Source organism: Monodon monoceros, unplaced genomic scaffold (genome assembly GCF_005190385.1).
Source record: "Monodon monoceros isolate NGI ecotype Baffin Bay Population unplaced genomic scaffold, NGI_Narwhal_1 Super_Scaffold_12, whole genome shotgun sequence".
Lineage (NCBI taxonomy): Eukaryota > Metazoa > Chordata > Mammalia > Artiodactyla > Monodontidae > Monodon > Monodon monoceros.
The window spans coordinates 36356090-36370935 of record NW_021703768.1 but is presented as its reverse complement, the minus strand read 5'-3'; the positions used below and the strand labels follow the sequence as shown (position 1 = coordinate 36370935).

The following is a 14846-nucleotide window of genomic DNA, read 5'->3' as shown; positions in this document are numbered from 1 at the left end:
GGCCCTCCTGTGGCTTAGTTGAAACACTTTATCTCTTGTCTGCTGTTCGAAATGTCCTGGCACACTAAAGTGGAAGTGAAGAGAGCAAGGAACGTAACAGGGTCTTTAAACAATTCACAGCTATGTAATCTTGACGTAAAAGTGAACACTTTCTTTAAAATTTCTAGCAACTGTTCTTAATTAAATCATAGGTTCCTATTTTTTTCCTAATTGGTGGTGGAGGGAAATAGTTGACCTGTGATTTTTTTTTTTTTCTCCTCAAACTATTACAAGCGTGGTACTGTGGAGATGAAGATTATGAATACCAATCCTCAGGAAGTTTATATGTCGGGGTTCTAGCTTATAATTATAAAAAATGCATTTTCATTTTAAATGTTTAGAAGTGAAAAACAAGGAATTCACCTTTTTTTTTGTCTTATATCATCACTGTGCAGGCATCTACAGTAAAAATAATGAAAGTTTTGATCTAATTTTGCAAAAGCTTCCCTTTGCCTCCAGGTTTTTTTACATGCTATTAAACTAGCACCTCCGACCCATCTTAGCAAAACCTTGTTGATCTTTGGGGGGGGTCTCAGCTCAAGATCTGCTTCCTCCCGGAAGGCTGCCTGGACTACCTTCGTAGTAAGCACTTCTCACCCTATGTATCAAATTCCTTATTCAAGCTTGCAAAGTCCTGAGGGATCTGGCCCCTGCCTACTTCAACTCAGTACCACACCCACCAAGGCCTACTATGTTTTCATCCACCCTGCCTTCTCCGTTCCTCAAACATGCCAAGTTTATTCCAGCCTTAGAGCCTTTGAGCTATGCATCAGAAACCTTGGGCCCACTTGAGGCCTTCTTTGCCCTGCCTTCTCCTCTAGCCACATTTGGGGCAATTGCTTCCATGCAGTCTTTGACCAGGATCTCAGAGAATATGACAGTACCTCCCTCCAGATTCCTGCTACACGCCTCCCATTTCGGTCTCTGTGTTGCGGGGTGCTCATAGAAGTCATTCGGAACTCATAATATGGCCCAGGAGTGCAGAGAAGTTAAGTTCCCGTGGGGCCACCCTTAACAATAGTGGACCCTTACTTGCTGGTTAGATAAATGCTTCCTCCTTTCATTCCCCTGGGCAGATAGTTCTGAGAAGCATTCCAGAAGGTGCCTCAGAAGATCCTGCTGAATCAGCTACCAGTTGCCTACAGCCAGTTGGGCAACACATCCTTATATTGGCTTGCCTCTTATTTTTCACTCCTGCGTCGTGGGATCATTTCCTAAATAAATGACTTACATGCAAGCTCTTGTCTCAGGCTCTGTTCTTTTGGAGAATCCAAGCTAATACGATTGGTACCCAGAACACCCCTATAAAGCAGACCCTCAGGATAGGTGGTTGGAGCGGGTTTACTGACCAGTCACGGCAAAAACCCCATTGCTGTTGGTAGTAGGCAGAATGATTCCCACCTCTGATCTCCAACTCTGGGACCTGTGAATATGTTATGTTACATGGCAAAAACAGATGTGATTAAGCTTGAGGACCTTGAGATGGGGAGATTGGATAGGCCCAACCTAATCACAGGAGCTCTTAAAAGCAGAGAGCCTTTCTGAGCTGTGGTCAGAGGGAGATGTCACTATACAAGGGTGAGCAAAGAGATGGCTCATTGCTGGCTTTGAAGATGGAGGAAGGGGGCCACGAGCCAAGGAATCTGGGCCACCTCTAGAAGCAGGTACAAGCAAGGAAATGGGTTCTCCCCTAGTCTCCAGAAAGGAACCCAGCCCTGATAACACCTAGATTTTGGCCCAATGAGACCCACGATGGACCTCTGTCTCACAGAACTGTCAGATAATAAATCTGTGTTGTTTTAAGGCACTACATTTGTGGTAATTTGTTAAGACATCAGTAGAACACTAATGTGCTGTTGGTAAGAGGGTGCGGACAGCCCCTGGCTTGCAGGAGCAGCACAGTTACTACCGAGGCTGTCATCTAGAGGTATGGGGGCGGGGGGGAAGATGAGATACTGGACCATGCAGCACCTGCGGCACCTGAACTGGAGAAATACTGGACCACGCGGCACCACTGCTTCCCTGGTGGCGCAGTGGTTGAGAGTACACCTGCCGATGCAGGGGACACGGATTCGTGCCCCGGTCCGGGAGGATCCCACATGCTGCGGAGCAACTAAGCCCGTGAGCCATGGCCGCTGAGCCTGTGCATCCGGAGCCTGTGCTCCGCAACGGGAGAGGCCACAACAGTGAGAGGCCTGCGTACCCGCAAAAAAAAAAAAGATAAAGCCTCTGGATTTGGCTAGCTTTTGTTAAGTGTTTTGGAAGCCTGAGGGGGAAAAATGACAGGTTTAAGTCGGCCAACTATCAGCGCAAGGCACACCGAAAGCCCAAGGGCCTTTGTAGTAACAGTTAAGGAGAGGCCGCTCTCCTGCAGCAGAGAGAAAACTACCTAAAACAGGCGCAGGATCTCATTGTAAGGCTGGCTGAGCTGCAAAGGAGATAAAATATTCAGTCTTGACAATTCTCCTTTACTAAAGTCAGGGCCTCAACAGCAAGAGAGTGGGACATGGCAGCGTAAACAGGGTGGAGGAGCCTGCAAATGCTGAACACCAGAATTCCGCGAGTGTGGGGCTGGCAGGGGCAGCTCGTACTTCCTTTCCTGAAGAGCCTGCCAAGGCCTCTGGTGAGGCAGATGCCCGAGGAGGAGGATGCTTGAGCTCCTCAAGATGCACTTCCAACACCCTTATTCTCCAAGCCAGGAACCAGTCACGCCTCAGCACAGCCTGAGCAGAGAACTACAACTGCTGTCAGGGAGGAAATACTCAGACACTGAAGTAATTGCAGAACCTGTCTAATATGCTACCGTCAGGAACTGGGGGAAACGTGTGTGAGTGGCTCTTGAGGGTAGTGAGCCAGGGATGGAGGTTGAGGAAAGGCTATAAGCAGGATAACGGAGAGTTTATTATCATGGGAGCATTTACCCGTGACTTGGAGTGAAGGACACCTGAAGCTGGTCCTAATATTACTGCTGAGATAGCTACTGAGGTTTGGACATGAGTCTGACATACAAATGAGGTGCAGATGGGGGAACTGCTGTGCCAGGATTAAGGAAAGGGTCAGAAAATTCCAGGAGGTGTGAATGTTAGAATGGATTCATTATGTGAGTCTAAAGAACCACCTAAGTTCCCAGGAGGACACTGCCTTCACACAGGTAATAAAGACTGCACTGGTGGGGCTTCCCTGGTGGCGCAGTGGTTAGGAATCCGCCTGCCAATGCATGGGACACGGGTTCGAGCCCTGGTCTGGGAATATCCCACATGCCGCGGAGCAACTAAGCCCGTGCGCCACAGCTACTGAGCCTGTGCTTTACAGCCCGTGAGCCACAACTACTGAACCCACGTGCCACAACTACTGAAGCCCGTGCACCTAGAGCCCATGCTCCGCAACAAGAGAAGCCACCGCAATGAGAAGCCTGTGCAGCACAACAAAGAGTAGCCCCCGCTCGCCACAACTAGATAAAGCCCGCGTGCAGCAATGAAGACCCAATGCAGCCAAAAATAAATAAATAAATTTATATTAAAAAAAAAAAAAAAGACTGCACTGGGGAGGGGGCGCCAGCATCTCCAACAAGATCAGTGACTCCTGCCCTCTGCAGGCAAGGGGTGACAGTAGGAAATGCCAGTCATGGAACTGGGCATGCAGGGATAATGGGGTTCCAGAGTGGCAGAGGCCATGTGTCGTTACTTAATTGTCAGAGGCAAGGTGGACATAATATAATGGACGGTAAGGCTGGAGCGGGAGTCAGGGTGCCTTGATTTGCAGGGCTTTGTGACAGTGGCTAAGAGATCACAGAGTCCTGAGGGACAGTTTGCTAGAGTGTTACTTGTATAGCCAAAAGAAAGAAAGAAAAGAGGCAAGCTGGTGGGCAGACCCATGAAGATTCAGGTGTCTGGTCACACTGATGAAGTGTTTAGAGGACCAATGACCTGAGGCATGCCCACATATGTTGCACCTTGTACCCCTTAGCACTGAGATAGAGGCACAGGGTTTAGTAGGCCTATCTGGGTTTTGGAAGCACATGTATTATATACTTGGCATATTCCTCTAACCCATTTGTCGGGACTGCTGGTTTCAAGTGGATGCCACAGAAAAAAAATCGACAGCAGTTTCAGGCTTCGGTGCAAACTGCATTGCTACTCTGACTGTCTACGTGGTGCTTAAGAATATGGTGTGGAGTCTTTTTGGCAACCGCTGTAGAAGGTTACAGCACAGCCCTGCAGGGTCCTGGAGTGAGGCCATGCTTTCTGCAGCAGAGAAATACTCAGGATCTTGGTGTGTTTCTAGGCTCTAGGAGAGACTGAGCACCTGATTATGGGTCACTGAGGGACCAAGCAAATGGAGCTGTCTCCTCCTGAGCTGGGCATTATCAGATCCACAGAGTCATAAATTCAGATGAACACAGCAGTGATTCATCCTTATGGAATTGATATCTACTCAGGATATGGTTTCACCTTTCCTGCCTTCAGTGAATCCTCCAATACAATCATGCTAGGTCCTAGAGAATAGCTGGTCCATTATCATATATATTACATAACATTGCCTCAAGGACCACAGTTTTGGTAAGAGCCGTGTGGGCAATGGGCACATGACCATGGGATGTACCCCTCTTACTATATACCTCAACACCAGAAGCAGCCAGCATAGATGGATGGAGTGGCTCAGCTAAGGCACCGGTTATAGGGCAGCACCCTGCAGGGCTGGGGTGCTATCCCTCAGGATTCAGTATACGTGATTTAACAATGGCTCATAGATATGTGTCTCCTGCTGTTAAAATACACAGGTCTGGGAACCACTGGGTAGAAGCATGATTGACTTTCTTACCATCACAATCAGGGACCCACTTGAAGAATTTGTACTTCTTTTTCCTACAGTCTCGGCTTGGCTAGAGTAGAGGTTTTCGATCCTGGGGGCAGGGGGATGCTTCTACCGGGAGACCCGGTAGGGGTCCAGTGAATTGAGATCTATGGCTACCACATGGTCACTTTGGGATCCCCATGCCAGGTGACAAGCCGGCAAAGAAAGGAGGTATTATAGTGGTGGGAATTACGGACCCTGATTTTCATAAGGAGCTAAAGAGGAGTATGTCTGAACCCAAGAGTGTTACTTTAGAGCCTCATAATAATGGTGAAGAGGCAATTGCAGCAACCATGAGCCAACAAGAGCAAGGCATCTAAGGGTTCAGATCCTCTGATGATAAAGGTCTGGGTCATACCACCCAATCTAGGCCAGCCGGAATGCTGGCCAAAGGTGAGGGAAATTTACAATGGTTGATGGAGGAAGGAAGGTATGAGTCCGGTTACAGCCTCAGGACAAACTGCAGTAATGACTAGACTATCCCGCACAGGAGAGGAAGGACCTGGCCTATATTTTATTTTGCAGCACCTTAAACAGCGCCTGGCACATGGTAGGCACTGCGTAAGTATTTCTCGATTAACTGAGTGAATGCTAGAGTTTGAAAACAAGATGAGGTTGCAGACCAAGCCAGAATCTGAGCTAATAGACTTTTTTTTTGGGGGGGGGTGGGGTGGGCGGAGGGGAAATTCATATCTTAAATTTAAATTTATTTAAAAATTACAAAAAAGTCTCCACTCAAGTTGGTGAAAAAATTTGAAAGCAGCAACAATGATCTTGCTTAATTACCAGCAGTCTAATGCAATTTATAAAATTGAACAAAATTTGGATGTGTGTCTTATGCCTCTGTAGACACGGGACCCCTTCTTTAGGTCCCTCTCTTTAGGGTCTGGTAGTATCATTATTGGGACACTTTCCAAAGCCTTTTTCTTTTGGACTCTATGCAAAATGATTCGATAGACGCCTGTGATGGAGCTTCGGGCATCTCTCCCTTGGTTATTTCGAATATGCTCTTCCGTAATGCCCAAGTGTTCTAAAGTGCTTTTAACCTCATTTTCTTCTTCTTTGAGGGTGCTGGTTTCTGACAAATGTTTCGGATCCAGTTGGAAAGGCTCCAGAGGGGTGGGGTACGGCACTCCTTGCATCCACTCATTGTTCATGATGGAGTCGATTCCGTACCTCTCGGCGGGTACCTGCTGGAGGACTCCCCGGATGAGCCGGAGGCAGGGCTCTGACACGTGCGGAGGCTCACTGTACGTTCCCTCCAGGATGCTCTTCTTCAGTTTGGCCACGGTCTCTGCCCGAAACGGCATGGTGCCTGTCACCATGAAGTACAGAAGCACCCCCAAGGCCCAGATATCCACATAAACGCCAACGTAGTGCTCGTCTCGAAAAAGTTCGGGCGCCGCGTAGGGAGGAGACCCACAGAAAGTGTTCAGCATTTCACCTTTCTTACTTACTGTGCTGAACCCAAAGTCCCCCACCTTCACACAAGTATTATTGGTATAGAACACATTTTCTGCTTTCAGATCTCTGTGAATAATCTGGTTTTCATGCTGTGGAAAGAAGACAAAGGGGGAAAAAGTCATCATTTTCAAAGTAATATACCAACATTAAAGATGCATCAGTTGCTCTGAAACAATGGTGTAACAACAGAATTTGCTAATGGTATAACAACAGAAATTCAATGGAGATCAACTTAAGTCATGTCAGACCTCAGATCTTGAGAGCTGCCCTGTCATAACCGTTAGCCCAGGGTAAAGCCCACACCCTCCAAGCAGACCAAAGGTTCTGTTCTGTGGGGTGAGTGTTGGAGTCTGTCCCACACACGTGGACTTAGGAATTAGGGCCAGAAGTAAGAGCCAGATCTTGTGAAACAGTGAAACAGTAATCTTTCGTTTCTGAGACCCTGTATGGGTTTTTCTGGCTGAGCAATCTCTTGAGTAGGGCCAACCCCAAGAAGGTGAGGAGTCCTCTCCCAAGTCCACACCCCTGCTCCTTTGGGTGGGCTCCTTTATCGCTATGGAATTCAATAGAAGGGAAGATACTATGTTGGGCAAGGTTCTGGCAGCAGATCCAATCCCTACCCTTGAATTCTGGATCCAGACAACCTTGAAGACCCTTGACCAGTTTAATGCCAAGGGCTCTTGGGAAATGGTTTAATGTCACTTTTCCGGCTGGATCTCCTGTGTCAAGAATCCAGGCTTTGGAGCCTGACATCTTGGTTAATTCTAGATTCAACTATACCAGCTGTGTATGTGAGTGTCGCCTTCCTTCTTTGTAAAATGGGACACTGAGAACCGCCTCATGAGGCTGTTGTGAGAACTGTATGTGATGCTGTATCTATAGCATTCAGCATGGTCCTGGCACATAGCAAACAAACCTGATAAAATTTGAATCTATGTCTATCATTCACCCTTCCTCTTTTTGGAGACCAGAGAGCTAGGAGAAAGGTCAGGGTGTAGAGCCTCAGAGGACTCAGTCTGCATCCTCTACTGCTGGATCCTCTTCTGCTCTCTCACCAGATCTCTTTTCCAAGTAGAATGTGCAAGACTCTGCCCATCTGCTCCATTGCTTGGTAAGGGTCTGGCTTATTCCCTGGCCCAGGGAAAGTTCACCCCAGCACAGGGCCACTTAGATGACAACCACAGGTCTGAAACAGCCACTACCATCACACTCAGGTTCTCCCTGCTCACTTCTTTTTCCTCCCCCTCTCCCTCCCAGCTGCCATCTTGGGCCCCTTAGGTCACTAGTAACCTGTTAATAATTTGGCCAGGAGCTCACTGATCCGAGTTCTTGTCTCATGACATCCGAACAGAGGAGCAAACTAGAAACAGCCTCTCAACTAATATAGACACCAGACAAGTGTCTCTTCCTGCCAATTGGACTGAGAGCTTGGCAAAGAGGGCAGAAAACCTTTGCACTAACAGAGTGGTACAAGTGGTCATCAGGTCTGCAAGTCAGATTCCTCCTGTGTGCCCAGCGGGACAACCAACAATAGGGAGGGCACAGGAGAACCAGTTCATGGAGGAACTGGGGAGTATGCTTATGGAGTCCAGGTTTATCTAAAGACATAATCAGAGAACTAAAATAAGAATGACACAAGCAAGTGTTAATGTGTTGAGCACAGAGGCAGCAAGAACTAGTGGGGGGCTTCCCTGGTGGCGCAGTGGTTGAGAGTCCGCCTGCCGATGCAGGGGACACGGGTTCGTGCCCCGGTCCGGGAAGATCCCACATGCCATGGAACGGCTGGGCCCGTGAGCCATGGCCGCTGAGCCTGCGCGTCCTGAGCCTGTGCTCCGCAACGGAAGAGGCCACAACAGTGAGAGGCCCGCGTACCGCAAGCAAACAAACAAACAAAAAAAGAGCTAGTGGGGTTCACCAAAGGCGTGAAGATCAGCGCGGGCTGACCCAAGATTGAAGAAAGTTTCACAGAGAGACACAGAACTGAGCTGGGTCACGAAGTGTGGATGGGATTGAGGATGTGAGATGTGAAAAGAGGGGAGAGGGCATCCTAGACACAGAATTAGGGAGGCAAGGCCAAGAAGCAGTGAGAAGCCAGCTCTCCGAGTAGTGGAAGACGGGGCTGGAGGAATGCATGTGGCCAAGGAGGGGGTGATGGTCATCCGGCTGCTCAGAGCGAGTCCTGCCAACTTCCACAGAGGCCAGGAGGCTGCCGTGGAACTGGAGATCCCTGGGCATTGCTTCGGAGGCAGGGAGCACAATCCCAGCCAGACATCTGACTCTCACAGAAGGGACTGCTGTCTGCGCTTGTAGGACTAAAGCCTTCGGGGATGCTTAGATGATGGTAAACTAAAGCCCCATGCTCCCACTGTGGGTAGAATGGGAGCAGGACTCTCCCTCCTCGCCCCGCTCACCATGTGCTTCACGGCAGACACAATCTGGGAGAAGATGAGCTTGCTCTCTGGTTCTGAGAACTTCCCTTCAGTGCTGATTTTCCCAAAGAGCTCCCCACCCGCTGCATACTCCATCACCAGGTGGAGCTTGGATAGAGTCTCCACGACTTCATACAGGCGGATGATGTTGGGATGGTGCAGTTTTTCCATGCTGGAGATTTCGCGGGATAGGAGCCTTTGGGTTTTCTGGTCCAATTTGGTCTTGTCCAGGATCTTAATGGCCACCTTTTCTGGAACAAAAAAAAAAAAAAAAAAAAAGTCAAAGGATGTGCCTGAGTTCATAGCTATTTAGAGCTGGAAGGAACCTAGTCCCTCTATTTCACTAGACACAGAGGTTAAGTGGCTATTTCCAGCTCAGAAAGCTCCTCAGCAGTAATGACAAACAGCAGTTTTTGAGTTCAACATCTATGCTGGACCCTTAGATCAGTGTGACTCTACCATGTACAGGTTTTAATGCCAACTCCTGCCTCCCAAGGAGGTTTCAGTTTGGTGAGCTTTATCCAGTTTTCTGGATAAAGTTAAAGCACCTTTATTTAGCCGACAGAGCCCCTCTTGATCAGGCCCAAGCTACCTCTTCAGCCTCATGGCCCACCGCTCCTAACCACCTCCCCATGCACCCTGTAGTCTAACGTGTTCACTGAAAAGGTACAGGACATTCATGCCTGGGATCTTTCGTCTTCCTGGATCTACCTGGATTATTTCCTCTCTCTGACTCATCACTCCTTCCTGTTCTTTACTCAGTTAATGCCGGATGGGTCTTCAAGGCCAGCCTCAGAACAAACCTCTTCCAGGAAGCCTTCTATGACACCTGTCCCAGGATGATGACATCCAGTTTCTGTGTATTCTCTGTACTATAATCTCAGCACATTTACCTATAAATATTGACTCCTCATCTTTTTCTTCCTCCTACCCCCTTCCTTGCGTGGGCTGTTTGATCTGATTTGACTTTGTCAGTGCCTGGCACACCATGTACCAGTACAGGAAACACCAGTGCTCGGTGTGTCTGGATTGTTGGAAAGCCATGAAGAGTCGGGCACTGCAAGGTGCTACTGGTGGGAGGACTAGCTGGTAACATGGTTCTGGACTGTAGTTTGGTATTACGTCTTAAGAGTCTTTAAAATGGTCACACCCTTTGACCCACCCTTTTTACTTGTGGCAATTAATCTTAAAGAAATAATCTGACACATGTACAAGATTGCTTGTGTAAGAAGACTTCTCTAACACTGGGAACAGCTTAAGTGTCCAGCAAGAAAGATGGTTAAAGTGTGGTTCATCTATCTCTCTAATGGTACAACATGCAGCTATCAAAATAATCACGTTGATCTTTATTTATGAACATGGAAAGTTGCTCAGTATAGAACAAGTGAGGAAAAACACAAATGTGCATTCGCATAGGAAAAAATCTGGCAAGATATACACCAAAATGTTTAGAATAGTTATTTTATTAATAGGGGGGATCATGGATGGTTTTCTCTTTTTAAAACTTTTATTGGAGTAGTATAGTTGATCTACAATGTTGTGTTAGTTTCAGGTGTACAGCAAAGTGAATCAGTTATACGTATATATATCCACTCTTTTTTTTTTAAGATTCTTTTCCCATGTAGACCATTACAGAGTACTGAGTAGAGTTCCCTGTGCTGTACAGCAGGTTATTATTAATCTATTTTATAGTCATGTATATATGTCAGTCCCAATCTCCCAGTTTATCCCCCGCTAATGGATGGTTTCCCTTTAATTTTTCTTTTTTTTTTTACTTATCTGTGTTTTCTAATTTTCCTACAATTAATTATACAATTAACATAGATTGTGTAATAAAAATGGTTAATGTTTGAAAATGAATGAATCGCTACTCCGAAGTAACACTTCATTCATTATTTGGTTCAAACTGGACCAGACTTTCTATTAGATAAGAAAGAATTTTCCAGGCGAATAAACGGGGAGAACGGGATGGCAGGGCGCCTGTTTGACCTACTTGCAAAACAACTGGTTTGAGGAACTTTTGGCACAGTGGTTATGGTCATGAAAATAGAAGCTGCTAGTTTAAAACAGGAGTGTTATCGGTTTGTTAAAGTAGGTCCATTAGGACTCCTGGAAGACGAAGAGGCAGGGCTCGCTGGTGCCTGAGGTGGCCGCGCTTGCTCGGGTGGGGAAGGAGGGAAGCTACACGGGGAAGGACCCTCAGGGCTCCCGCGACCTCCGCAGGCAATCCTCCCGGCAGACGGATGGACCGCCACGGCCGGTCCCCGGGGCGTTCTCGCCCCGCTGCTCGCGTCCTTTCTGCTGTTGAGGCTTTAGGATTAAGATTCCCCGCCGCTCTTTACCTGAAACAGAAACTCTGGTTTTGTGTAGCCTGGTAGGCGAGCTGTTATCCCAAGGGCTAGAATAATGAATTCCGTCCTTCAGCCTGGCAGCCTGCCTGCGGAAGGGGCCGCTGCTGCGGCCGGTCCTCCCCAGCGCAGGCCAGGCTTCTGCTTAGGTGCGGGTCCCTCTCTGCCACCCCCTCGGCCGCCGCAGCTGCACGCGCGCTGCTCACCCTGCGACCGCCCAAGAATCCGGTTGGGGTGTGCGTCCAGGCCGCTGTCTCAAACCTCCCTTTAGGACAATCCTAGTTTTAGATGTTCAGTTTTATATTTGAGCGGTTCTTAGGAAAGGCTGCCCTCCCACGGCCGGGACCAGAGTGAGGCAGGAGAATGTTTGCGAGAGGAAATGCGTTCTGACATTCTGCGCCCTTAGGCGTCCGATGGCTCACTCTAGTCCCAGCCTGTTTCCTCCGCTTTGTGTTAAATCAGATTATAGTCATGCCGCATAACGCACACGTACAACCATCTGAAACGTCTGAAAAAGCCCCGGTGTTCTGAATTGTCACTACGTGGTAGAAGCTGCCGGCTCGTGAAGAACTAGGTCTCTAAGTCCCACCCTTTCAACAATGTTCAGGCAGCACCTACTCTGCCCCAGACTGAAAAAGACAGACATGTTCCTACAGCCCAGTGAGACTTTGAAAAAATCCTCATTACAAGCGTGGCACGTGTTAGGAAGGGGCGCACATAGGAGAACAGAGAGACCCCCGAGAAATGACACTTGCCTTGTGAACAGGAGGTGAGGAGGGAGGCCCAATAATTGGCCGTGGGAAGGGGACAGTGTGCCAGGTCTGGGCGAGATGTCACGTTTGTGTTTGAGGATCTAAGAGGAGCCCACTCCGCTGGGCATGGAGAATTGGCAGGCTGGGGGGAAGGGGTCCCAAACCAGCCTGCAGCGTAGGCAGGCGTCACATTACCCAGAGACCTGGAAATTATTTCAAGAAATGTAGTCTTGGGGGTGGGAAGACGAAGAAATACACTCTCAGAGAAAAAAAAACTTTGCCGGACATATCAGTAAACAAAAGGATGTTGCAGCCATTAAGCCTTCACATTACAGCCGCTGAAGGTGAGGCCTGAGGGAACGCAGGATAGAAACGGGATGCCAGCCATCGAGCAGTCAGCCCTGCAGCCACCCGACCCCCCCTGCACCCTGGGGAGACTCAGAATGAGAAAGCGCAGGATACTGGCCCCAGATAGCTGAGGTGCACATCAAAGGAATGATTTCAATGAGCCCCGACTTTTGCATCTTCCCATACACAGAAAAGTGCTGAATTCCTTAACTTGCAATATCCGGTTTTCTTTAATTAACAGTAATCTTTTGAAGTTCTGACTACCTGGTCTTTGTTGCAAAAGCTCCTATATACCCTGGCTCCCCCCTCACCTCTTTAGAGCCATCTGAGAGACTGTGTCCCCAGCTTAAGTCCTCAGTTTGTCTGCTGAATAAAAGATAATTCTCACCTTTTAGGTTGTGTATTTTTTTTTCAGTTGACATGGTGATGGAGATTGAGGTACAAACTTCCAGTTATAAAATAAGTCACAGGGATGTAATGTATAGTTCAGGGAATATAGTCAGTAATATTGTAATAACTCTGTATGGTGACAGATGGCTTACCATGGCGATCATTTTGTAATGTATAAGAAGATTGGATCACTATGTTGCACACCTGAAAGTGATATAGTATTGTAAGTTAATCATACTTCAATTTTTTTTTTTTTAAGTAGCCTTTATTTTTAGGGCAGTAGGAAGACACTACAAGGTTTTAAGGGATTGTCATAACCAGATATCCACTTTAGAATGGGTACTCTGGCTGCAGTGTGGGAAAGGGATAGGAGCAGAGCACACCTGAGGGCAGGGTGGTGGTTTTGGAGGTGATGATAGCAACCGCAGGGAGAGGACTCTCTCGGTAGTGACGGAGAGGAGAGAGAGAGAAGTAGAGAAATTTGAGAGGTAAACCTCCCCTTTCTCCAAATTTGCTGAAGAGACTGACACATTTCCTTAAACCAGGACTTGCAAACTCAAATGTCTCTAGAGGCCAGGGTGGAAATAGGGTGGAAAGCTTATTGTAAGGCAACAGGGAGTAGTGGGGACTGTGGAGTCCTGAGAAGTACATGCCCCAGAGCAAAGGGGCAGCTGCTACTCAACTTCAGACAATTGTTACTGTTTGGGATGTAGACTCAGTGTTATCAAATCTAATTTTTTTCAAGAGACATCTGTATTGTAATGCAGTCATTCTAATCATTAAGTGTCAGCAACTAATTCAAACTTTCAAACCTAGAGTGGTCCAAGCAAAATCTGCCTTTGGGACCAAAGGGACAGGGGGAGGGAGCAGATATTAGAACCTAGAGAGTGTTGTGTAGAGAAAGCTACCTTGAGGGGAGCTGAGACGTCCTTCCAGAAGTACAGCTGGCCTGAATCAACCTCATAGTCAGGCTGGGGGAACAGATCTCAGGCTCTCCCTCTCCTTCCTTTGATCCAGTTCAAGGGCTCCCTACAAGCCAAAGCCAACTGGAACCCATAGGACTAAAGAGACGTGATGAAGTCTGGGACAGAGAGCAAAATGGATCTGGGGAAGCAGGTGGAAGATGTCCAGCACAGTGGGCTAGGAGGGTAAGAGAGCGGGATGCAGTGGAGCAAAAACAAGGGGATGTACCCCGAGTCAGAGGGTCAGGGAAGATTTTTAACACTTTCCCTGGACTCTAAATGTTAACTAGAGGAAAGTAGGGGAGAAGCAATAAGGGGAGATTCTAATAGTAAGGTTGTATAGGAGAGAAGATCTTGAGGCAGGAAAGACCCTAATACCTTAGGGTAATGGTCCATACACTTTTTTGATTAGCTTCCTTTACTAATAAACATTTTTGAGCATTGCTCTCTATGTATATTTATAAATTATATGCATGTACTACTAATATACACATTTTAAATGTATGTAATCATGGAAATTAAAAACATGTAATAACAAATAAATATAGAAAAGAAGTTCTAATATTTTCTTCCCTCATCCCAGTAGGCAACCCCATGGGTATGTGCACCCTACTTTGGAGACCACTGCCTTTGAGGGATTGAAAGAAGAGAGTGGAGCTGGCACATGGGGAATGAAGGAAAAGATAGGCCAAGACGAGGCTGGAGAGTCAGCCAGGGCCAAAGTCCATGAGTCATATTCTGGACCTCAGATTAAGGGCATTGAGAAACCACTGGAGAGTTTTTCTTTTCTTTTCTTTTCTTTTATATTGGGGTATAGTTGATTAACAATGTTGTGTTAGTTTCAGGTGGACAGCAAAGTGATTCAGTTATACATATACATGTATCCATTCTTTTTCAAATTCTTTTCCCATTTAGGTTGTTACATAATATTGAGTGGAGTTCCCTGTGCTATACAGTAGGTCCTTGTTGCTTATCCATTTTGAATATAGCAGTGTGTATATATCAATCCCAAACTCGCTAACTATCCCTTGCCTGCACCCTTCCCCTCTGGTAACCAAGAGAAACCACTAGAAAGTTTCAAGCAGAGAGCGAGCTATATGACCAGCCTTGCATTTTCTAAAAGACCGCTTCTGGCTGCAGTGCAGAGGATGACATAAATATGGATGAGGGAGACAGATTACAGCAATTTAATCCAACTAGGAAAGGGTGAGATATTTAGAAGGGAGCATCAATAGCACTTGGGGTTCAGCCAAGGGTTAG

At 47.3% G+C, this 14846-nt stretch overlaps 1 protein-coding gene across 1 annotated transcript in view; it reads right to left on the bottom strand.

Moving 5' to 3' along the window:
- Positions 1-5582: 5582 nt before the first annotated feature.
- Positions 5583-14846, bottom strand: part of NIM1K (NIM1 serine/threonine protein kinase) — a 45392-nt gene continuing 36128 nt past the window's right edge. The window contains exons 3-4 of the mRNA XM_029219045.1: positions 8769-9037; positions 5583-6446 (exon numbers count right to left, since the gene is read on the bottom strand). Of these exons, the coding sequence (XP_029074878.1) occupies positions 5697-6446; positions 8769-9037 (1019 nt within the window). The 3' untranslated portion in view covers positions 5583-5696. The remainder of the gene's footprint in view (positions 6447-8768; positions 9038-14846) is intronic.